Source organism: Chrysemys picta, chromosome 7, assembly GCF_011386835.1.
Source record: "Chrysemys picta bellii isolate R12L10 chromosome 7, ASM1138683v2, whole genome shotgun sequence".
In the NCBI taxonomy this organism is placed as follows: Eukaryota; Metazoa; Chordata; order Testudines; family Emydidae; genus Chrysemys; species Chrysemys picta.
In genome coordinates this window covers 59,685,451-59,695,568 of record NC_088797.1, presented here as the reverse complement: position 1 = coordinate 59,695,568, position 10,118 = coordinate 59,685,451, and the positions used below count along the sequence as shown (strand labels likewise).

At 54.5% G+C, this 10,118-nt stretch overlaps 1 protein-coding gene across 1 annotated transcript; it reads left to right on the top strand.

Moving 5' to 3' along the window:
- Positions 1-612: 612 nt before the first annotated feature.
- Positions 613-9,026, top strand: LOC135972871 (uncharacterized). The gene has a single exon (XM_065553308.1). It carries the CDS (start codon positions 1,952-1,954, stop codon positions 6,734-6,736), a length of 4,785 nt encoding a protein of 1,594 aa, XP_065409380.1. The 5' UTR covers positions 613-1,951; the 3' UTR covers positions 6,737-9,026.
- Positions 9,027-10,118: the final 1,092 nt, after the last annotated feature.

Genomic DNA, 10,118 nt, shown 5'->3' with positions numbered 1-10,118 from the left:
AGCAGAATATTCACAAGGGCTGTGTCCAGTTTTAAATGTCCTCAGTGATGAGGCTTCTCAACTTAATAGATCATACTGCAATATGGCCTAAATTTTCCTGTGCTGCATTTTTATACAATTAGTCAGAGATGATGGAGATGGTGTGTGCATGCGTATTCAGAACTCACTGCACTTTGTCAGGGAGCTCATGACAGCTGTCCTTTGAAGCCAAATGATCCAATGTTGCACATTCTGGTGCATGAAGTTGCATCACAATTCTGCCACACAATGTCCTACGAGAGCAACCTCCCACCTTAAAGTGGGATGAAACTGGTCCAGCCCATTAAAAATGTGGTGATATTAATGCAAATAACATTAAAACACCAAATTTATTAAGGGCTGCTAAAATAATCTTGCTAAACAGAAACATTACAGAATTCTAAAGTGATCATCTAAAACATTGCAAGTATCAGGGGGTAGCCGTGTTAGTCTGTATCTACAAAAACAAGGAGTCTGGTGACACCTTAAAGAATAACAGATTTATTTGGGCATATGCTTTCGTGGGTAAAAACCTCACTTCTTCAGATGCATCTGAAGAAGTGAGGTTTTTACCCACGAAAGCTTATGCCCAAATAAATGTTAGTCTCTAAGGTGCCACCAGACTCCTTGTTGTTACTATGGAAGTATACACCTCTGGGTCCAGTACTGCAGAATACTCTTTTATATGGGGAGAAAGAGTGATATTTAGCTCAATATAAGGGGTTGGCCAATAACATAATTTACTTGTAGTAGGCACAGTGGGCAAGGGGCATTTTCAACATGGTATACTTTTCTGACATGATATTTGGCTCTGTCATGTCTATGCTTGTGGGAGTTTAAGGGTTTTGAAAAATGTCTAGTACAGTAGAACCTCAGCGTTACGAACACCTTGGAAATGGAGGTTGTTCGTAACTCTCTTAATGTTCGTAAGTGTGGTGGGGCGATTGCCCACACTCAGAGAGGGTGGGCTACAGCAGGTCTAGGCGCCTGCGCAGCCGCCCAACCAATCAGGGAAGGGCTTACAGAGGGCCAATCAGAACACAGATTGGGGCCAGCCAATCAGGGCCCGCCTCAGCCATATAAGAGACTGCCCAGAGCAGGAGCAGTCAGTCTGTCCCAGGCCTTCAGAGGGGAAGGTCTGTCTCCAGAGCTGGGAGGCCAGCACCTCGGACAGCGCAGTGCAGGCCAGTCCAGCCAGAGAGTGGGAGAAGGCCCTACTCCATAGCCTGCTAGGCGGCAGGCCTGGGAGGAGGAGGCCTAGCGTAGTGAAGGGCTGTTGGGGGAAGCGGTCCAGAGGGATAGTCAGAGGAGTAAGGAGAAGGAGGACAGTGAGACTGTCACTCGAGGGCCTCTGGACCGGGACTCAGAGTAGTGGGCGGGCCTGAGTCCCCCCCCCCCCTTTTTCCCCCTTTGTTTGCTGTGCTACCCCACGCACAGCCACGGGCCGCAGGGAGCGGCCGGTCAGAACCACACCGGATCCTAGACGGAGAGGATCGGACTTGAAGGTGTGGGGCTGTTGTTTAACCCCCCCCGGAAGGGGGTGTGGTTGGACAGAGGGACACTGCCGGAGGGCAGTGCTCCAGAAGAGGACGCCGACGTCGGGAGCAACACCAGACCGTGCACCCCACAGAGGCGAGACGACAGACGGAACGCCACCCAAAGAGGGCGCTCTACTGGCGCAAAACTAATTCCCCGAAGCGGCCAGGAGGAGGCGCCACAGCGGTGAGCTACCGACCCTGTCACACGTGGTGGAGAATGCGGGCATAGCGGTCCGCCCCTGATACGAGGGGCCAGCGCCAAGACTGCGGACTATTGCCCAGAGCAGTGTCTTGCGCAGACAGACGGTCGACCCAGATTGTGGGTACAGACCCGGACCCACCAAAGGGGTCCAGAGTGAGGGGATTGAACCGGGAGTAACCCGCTGAACCCCAACATGGAGGCTGAGAAGTTATTAAAATGGCTGCTAGAGAAGCAGCAAGAGCAGTCGGCCCAGCAGCACCAGCAGCAGATGCAAATGCTGCAACAGATGACCACTCAGCAGCAGCTGCTGATGACTCAGCACCAAGAGAATCAGCAGCAGCTCCTCCGAGAGTTGGCCACCCAGCAGCGGGTGCAGCAGGAACATTTGGTGCAACAGATGGCCGCACTGTTACGGCCGGCAGGAGGCACCCCTGCCGCCCCCATGGGAACCGGACTGGGGGATACCCCAGAGGCCCTACCAATACGCCTCACCAAGATGGGGCCCGAGGATGACCCAGAGGCCTATCTGGTCACATTCGAGCGGGTGGCGACTGCTGCCCGGTGGCCCTCAGAACATTGGGCCACGTTACTAGCCCCTTATTTGACGGGGCAGGCTCAGGCCGCATATCGGAGCCTCGACCCCCGGGAAGCACTCGAGTATGCCCGAGTCAAGGCGGCCATCCTAGACCATACCGGCATTAGCCCAGAGACCTACCGACAGCGTCTCCGTAAAGAACAATATCCTCCGGGAGCCCGACCCCGCGCCGTGGCCCAACGCATCCGGGACCACTGCTGGAGATGGTTGGACCCAGAGGGCCTGACGGGACCCCAGGTGGCGGAGCTGGTAGCCTTAGAGCAGTTCACCCAGATCCTACCCCCGGGAGGGAGGGCCTGGGTGCGACGGCATCGACCGGCCACCCTCCCCGCAGCAGTGGCCTTAATGGAGGATTACTTGTCGGCAGAGGGGGCGGAGGCGCCACCCCGAGCGGCTGGAAGCCTTGGTCGCAAGGGCGGTGCAGAGAAGGTAAACTCTCGTGGGGCGGGAGCCTCCGAACCACTGGCAGGCCACAGCCATGGGCGTCCGAGGCCTCCCAACCCTGAACCCCGACCCAAGTTACTACTGGGGACGACTCGGAGGGAGCGACAGCCCCCTGAGCGAACAGGCCCCCCCGGAGGAGGCACAAGCACGGCCGAGACCCGAGAGAGGTGCTGGGACTGCGGTCAAGAAGGACATTTCCGTCGAGATTGCCCTTTTATGGACTGCAGCTACGGGCAGGCCTGGATGGCCGGACAACGGGCCCGGAAGAGAGGGGCAGGAAAGTTGATAGTCCCGGTCCGGGTGGAAGGGAACCCCACCAATGCCCTCGTAGATTCGGGGTGTAGTCAGACCCTCATACGAGAGGGGCTCGTCCCAAATCTCAATCTTTCGGGACCCCCGATCTACCTACAGTGTGTGCATGGGGACATCTGCCAGTATCCCACAGCCTGGGTCAAGATGGGAGTAGGCGGCCGAGAGGAGGGTCTCCGAGTAGGAGTGGCCCCTAGGCTGGCCTACCCGGTGGTGTTGGGGCGAGATTGGCCCGGCTTCGGAGAGGTCCTCCTAAGATATCAGCCACCCAAGCCCCGACCGGATAGGACTATAGCACCGGGAACGGGGCTGCTTGGGAGCAGGCTAAGCGATGACCCCGGCGAGGGGACCTCCTCGACGGCGGAGACCCCTGCGAGTTGTCCGGGAGACAGACCCCGTTCGGTGGAGGACGCCCGGGTAGAGTTAGAGCGCGACGGGGACTTCTTACGTGAGCAACGGGAAGACCCAACCTTAAGCCGAGCCTGGGAGCAAGCCACCAACCCGGTCATTGAGGGGGACGGGACGCAACGGATTCCGCAGGGCCCCCGCTTTGAGGTATGGCAGGATCGCCTGTACCGAATAGCGCAGGAACCCCAGACCCGGGAGACGTTCCGTCAGCTGTTGGTCCCCCGGAGACTGCGAGCCGGTCTCCTCCACTTAGCCCACGCGAACCCTTGGGCTGGACACCTCGGACGCGAGAAGACCCTACAGAGGGTGGCCCGCCGGTTTTTCTGGCCAGGCATCCACCGGGAAGTGGCAGACTTTTGCGCCTCGTGCCCAGAATGCCAGCGAGCCGGACCGAAAGGGGTAGCTCCTGCACCCCTGGTACCCATGCCAGTCGTGGGGGTACCCTTTGAACGGATCGGGATGGACCTCGTCGGCCCCCTTGAGCGAAGCAAGACAGGGAACCGCTTTATACTAGTAGTCGTGGACTACGCCACACGCTATCCCGAAGCCGTTCCCCTAAAGACAGCGACGGCACCGACCATTGCGGGTGAACTGGTAAAGATTTTCGCCCGGGTGGGGATACCCGGTGAAATATTGACAGACCAGGGCACCAATGTGTCCTCCAAGTTAATAGCTGAGCTATGTCGCCTCCTCCATATCCGGACCCTCCGGACATCGGTGTACCACCCGCAGACCGATGGCTTGGTAGAGCGGTTCAACGGTACACTAAAAGCCATGTTGCGGAAGTTTGTGGAGGAGGACCCCTCACATTGGGACACCTTGTTGCCGGCCCTGTTGTTCGCAATAAGAGAGGTACCACAGGCCTCGACGGGGTTCTCGCCCTTCGAGCTCCTATACGGCAGGCAGCCCAGAGGAATACTGGACCTCCTGAAAGAGGAGTGGGAAGCACAGGAAACACGGGTCCTTGGGACCACACACTACGTACTACAGCTCCGGGAGCGACTCCAAACGTTAGGGGCCTTCGCCCGTGAAAACCTGGAACGGGCCCAGGCAGGTCAGGAGCGCCTCTATAATCGAAGGGCCAGAGGGAGGAAGTTCGCCCCAGGCGATAGGGTGTTGCTGCTGCTGCCCTCGTCCGAGTCGAAGCTCCTGGCCAAATGGCAGGGTCCCTACGAAGTGATCCGACGAGTGGGACCAGTCGATTACGAGGTCAGACTGCCTGGTCGACGCAAAGAGACCCGTATTTACCATATTAATCTCCTAAAGGCCTGGAAGGCCCGGGAAGCCATGTTCATCGGCCCGTCCACCCCAGAGTCGGAACTTGGACCCCTAGCAGGAGATCTTCCCGACCCCGGACCGGCTGTGGTGGGGTCAGGCCTCGACCCCAGACAGAGAGGGCAACTGCAACAGATGCTGGAGAAGTTTTCAGATGTCTTATCGGCCCGCCCGGGCCGGACGACCCTAATGAGTCATCATATTGCCACAGACCCCGGGAAGAGAGTGACGGACAACCATCGACCGTTACCCAAGAAAATGTGGGACACCGTCCGGCGGGAGGTGGAGACGATGTTGGAGATGGGAGTGGTAGAAGAATCGACGAGCGAGTGGCGAAGCCCTATCGTCTTAGTACCGAAGCCAGATGGGGCGACCCGGTTTTGCATCGACTTCAGAAAGGTCAACGCTATCTCTCGTTTTGATGCCTATCCAATGCCGAGAGTGGATGAACTGTTAGAGCGCCTCGGAGGAGCCAAGTACCTGTCAACTTTAGATTTAACTAAAGGATATTGGCAGATCCCACTGACGCCAAACTCCCGAGCGAAGACGGCCTTCCCTACGCCCTTCGGCCTCTTCCAGTTCGTAACCATGCCGTTCGGCTTGCACGGAGCAGCAGCCACGTTCCAACGTCTGATGAACAAGGTACTCCAGCCCCACGACCAATACGCGGCGGCGTACATCGACGATATCGTGGTTTATAGCCTTGACTGGGAGAGCCATTTACACCACCTGGCAGCAGTGCTACAAGCCCTCAGAGCGGCCGGCCTGACAGCTAACCCGGCGAAATGTCACTTAGGCCAAGAAGAAGTGACCTACCTGGGATACACAGTAGGAGGGGGGAAACTAACACCCCTGATTAGCAAGGTACAAGCCCTCAGAGATGTACCCACCCCCACGACGAAGAAACAAGTGCGTCAGTTCTTGGGATTAGCTGGGTACTATCGTCGTTTCGTACCAGACTTTGCATCTATAGCCGCCCCCCTGTCAGACCTAACGAAGAACTCCCAGCCTCGACAGGTACAGTGGACTACGCAGTGCGAGCGAGCCTTTAACACGCTCAAGGAACGGCTCACTCAAGAACCAGTACTACGGCACCCCGACTTCACGAAGGAGTTTATTCTACAAACAGACGCTTCAGAAGTCGGCCTAGGTGCAGTACTCTCCCAGGAAGTAGACGGGGAGGAACACCCCGTACTGTATTTGAGTCGGAAGCTGTTCCCCCGAGAAAGACACTTCTCAACAATAGAGAAAGAGGCCCTGGCGGTGCGGTGGGCTATCGACGCCCTCCGTTACTATCTGCTAGGGAATAGTTTTAAATTAATCACAGATCACGCCCCTTTGCGATGGATCCACAGCATGAAAGACACAAATGCTAGAATTATGCGGTGGTACCTCGCCCTTCAGCCTTACGACTTCCAGGTGCTCCACCGACCGGGTAAGGCCCATACTAATGCCGATTTCTTCTCCAGGCTAGGGGAGGAGGGCAAAGAATCGGATCAGGGAAGGGTTTCTGTAGCGAAGGGGGTGGTCTGCGAGGGGGCAGCCAAGCCCCCATCCAACTGCCGAGGTCCTAGACAGTCAGCCCTGACGGCAGAGGATCCGTCACGGTCGTACGGGGTGTGTCCCAAATGCACGGAGAGCGTGAAAAGAGGGAGCATACCCCAGCCTAGGCAGACGGTCGTGGGAGAAGAACCCTTGCGGGAAGCCCCGGTGGAGGACCAGCCCACACTCCTGGAACCGCTAGGGACTGTGACTTCTCCAGGTCGAGAGGGAGCCTCACTGTGGGAGGGACCAGCCGAGGCGGTGGACCACGAGACCCGTGGAGAATCAGGGGACCCGTGGGACACTCCGGCAGCTGAACGGATAAGAGACAGCTTCAGGGAATCGACAGACTGGTACGTCGGACCTGGTAAGCCTCAGCGTGTTTCGGTGGGATCCCCCCGCTGAGGCAGCGGATAAGCCGGGTTGCCTGGTAGCAAAGACTAATTTCCGTGACAAGGGCTATGTTTCTGGACTGTGAGCCGGTAAGCCGAGACACTGTGGGATAAAGGCTAAGTTCCGAGCTCCTGAACCTTAGGCCGACTAGGATGCCCCCCCCCCGGGAAGGTTCTTAAGGGGGAGGGTGTGTGGTGGGGCGATTGCCCACACTCAGAGAGGGTGGGCTACAGCAGGTCTAGGCGCCTGCGCAGCCGCCCAACCAATCAGGGAAGGGCTTACAGAGGGCCAATCAGAACACAGATTGGGGCCAGCCAATCAGGGCCCGCCTCAGCCATATAAGAGACTGCCCAGAGCAGGAGCAGTCAGTCTGTCCCAGGCCTTCAGAGGGGAAGGTCTGTCTCCAGAGCTGGGAGGCCAGCACCTCGGACAGCGCAGTGCAGGCCAGTCCAGCCAGAGAGTGGGAGAAGGCCCTACTCCATAGCCTGCTAGGCGGCAGGCCTGGGAGGAGGAGGCCTAGCGTAGTGAAGGGCTGTTGGGGGAAGCGGTCCAGAGGGATAGTCAGAGGAGTAAGGAGAAGGAGGACAGTGAGACTGTCACTCGAGGGCCTCTGGACCGGGACTCAGAGTAGTGGGCGGGCCTGAGTCCCCCCCCCCCCTTTTTCCCCCTTTGTTTGCTGTGCTACCCCACGCACAGCCACGGGCCGCAGGGAGCGGCCGGTCAGAACCACACCGGATCCTAGACGGAGAGGATCGGACTTGAAGGTGTGGGGCTGTTGTTTAACCCCCCCCGGAAGGGGGTGTGGTTGGACAGAGGGACACTGCCGGAGGGCAGTGCTCCAGAAGAGGACGCCGACGTCGGGAGCAACACCAGACCGTGCACCCCACAGAGGCGAGACGACAGACGGAACGCCACCCAAAGAGGGCGCTCTACTGGCGCAAAACTAATTCCCCGAAGCGGCCAGGAGGAGGCGCCACAGCGGTGAGCTACCGACCCTGTCACAGTAAGTCTGAACAAAACGTTATGGTTGTTCTTTCAAAAGTTTGCAACTGAACATTGACTTAATACAGCTTTGAAACTTTACTATGCAGAAGAAACTTTTCTGCTGCTTTCCCTTTATTTTTGTAGTAGTTTGTTTAACACAGTACTGTACTGTATTTGCCTTTTGGGGGGGGGGTCTCTGCTGCTGCTGCCTGATTGCGTACTTCTAGTTCCAAATGAGGTTTGTGGCTGACTGGTCAGTTCGTAACTCTGGTGTTTGTAACTCTGAGGTTCTACTGTAATTGCACTGAGAGACCATGCTGCTTCTGAGGAATATTAGGGTCTCACTCTGGGGACAGAAATTTCTATCAACTCCATTGAACAAAAATGAGTATTTATTGTTGGTGAAACATGACTGACTGGTAGTGCTGAAGGCCATGTCTGCCTACCCACAGCACAGATACAGCTCGGAGGGCACCAGGGCAAGCTTCACCCACCCCCTCATCAATGTCTTTATCGAATCTAGCCATCACAGCTATTTCTAAGACCCTCATCACCTTGGTATATAAGCATCTTCCTCAACTTGGAGCTGGAAGTACCCACTTAGCAGAGTGAAGTAGGCCGTGTCTCCATATACTCCCTACTGAGATTGCCAACAATGGTTCAAGTTGGTGGCAATATACTGATCTATTTGAGCACCTTATAATAGTTAATATGTCCATAGGAACGGCTTACCCCCTCAACTTACCCCCTCCTGCACTGCAACCCCCTGCCCTGAGCCCGCTCCTGCCCCAACCCTACATTCATGGCCCTGCATGCCATTTCCCCAACCAGATGTGGCCTTTGGGCCAAAAAGTTTGCCCAACCCTGCTTTACATGTAAATTGAGTGTTGTCTCATTCACAATGGGTGAACCAGTCTAAACCAAATGCAAATGAAGGATTGTAAGAACTTCAGAAACTAACAGGATGAGAACAGCGAGGGCGGGGGGGGGGGGGGCAGGGAAAGCCCCTTATTTTTAGATACTCTTCAAAGGTTTGCTCTGTTTGGGGGGCAAAGAAGTCATCCCTGGGGCCTTTCACTTGGGATGTAAATGGATAGCATGTTTACTTTACAAAAAAGGAGTCTCAACCAAGATTGATTGGAAATGTTGTGGAGAACCTTAGGTAAGAAATGTCTTTAGACTGATTAACCTGTTAGTTTAGTCTCTAGAAAGCATGTTATAATTTTGTTTTTTATGTAACCATTTGTTTCCATCATTTTTACTATCACTCAAATTTCTGTTCTTTGATAATAAACTTGTTCTTGTTTTGGAAACAGTTCTGAGGCATTTCCAACCTGGTCTTCATTGGTGCAGTTTAGATCTTTTAATTTTCATTCATTTAAATCTTCACAAAACATATGAGACAAGGGGAAGCTGAGTGGAATAACATACCCTTTCCATCAGCATGGACAGGCATATCAATAGCTTATTGCAACTTCCTTCATTTTAGGCTTAAATGTTGGTTAATTGTACGTTTTAGTCCAGTTTCTGATGTGCATTTCATTTTGTTTAGAAAAGTTATTAGTGTGTGAAACTTTATTTCTGCATAACTCTTATTGTTTATATTCCAACAGCACCTAGAAGCCCCTGCTGAGATTGGGGTAAAACCCCATCATGGGCTAGAAAGGGTTAAAAGCCAGTTAGTCACATCTATTGCACCTGTGCCATAATTAATTAGTGGCTTCACAGCCAAAGGGAGCAGGAGGAAGAAGGGTCAGGTGATAACTTAATGGAAACTTGGGCCTCATAAAAGAGAGAGAGCTCAATGTGGGGATGAACCACAGCAAGCAGAGAGATTTCTATGAGGGGGCAGAACCAGAGTCTGCAAGAAAAGACACCCCTCAGGAAGACTCCATCTCAATAGCAGAGACGGGCAGAAGACTCCAGGGTAACTGAGAAAGGGGGGAAATGAACACAAGAGTCCAGAGGAAGGGCTGATTTGTTGAGATGCTTTGGACATAACAATGAACTATTGTTATGATGAAAGGTTTCTGAAATAGATGCTTCTCACTGGGAGGGTTGTATCGTGCACAAAGGCAGACGTGCAAACCCCTGCAATGCAAAGCTCTGACTATATGGGGTGATGTGACAACCACTTACAGGGCCTATTGTGCTAAGCACAGTACATACCCGTAGTGAGAAACGGTCCCTGTTCCAAATTGCTTACAGTCTAGAAACCAGACAAAGAATAGGAGGGAAAACAGATGTACAGAAACTTGCCCAAAGTCACACAGCAAGTCAGTGGTCATGCTGGGAATAGAACCTAGGTCTCCTCTCAATCCAGTACCTATCTGTTATACCTTTAGGGTTTCTGATTTTCAGTTTTAACTGATGAAACACCCCAGATTAAAAAGAGAGAGAGAGAGAGAGA

Bases quoted from the DNA above. Each gene is read 5' to 3' on its own strand.
- LOC135972871 (XM_065553308.1), top strand. From the start codon at position 1,952: ATGGAGGCTGAGAAGTTATTAAAATGGCTGCTAGAGAAGCAGCAAGAG.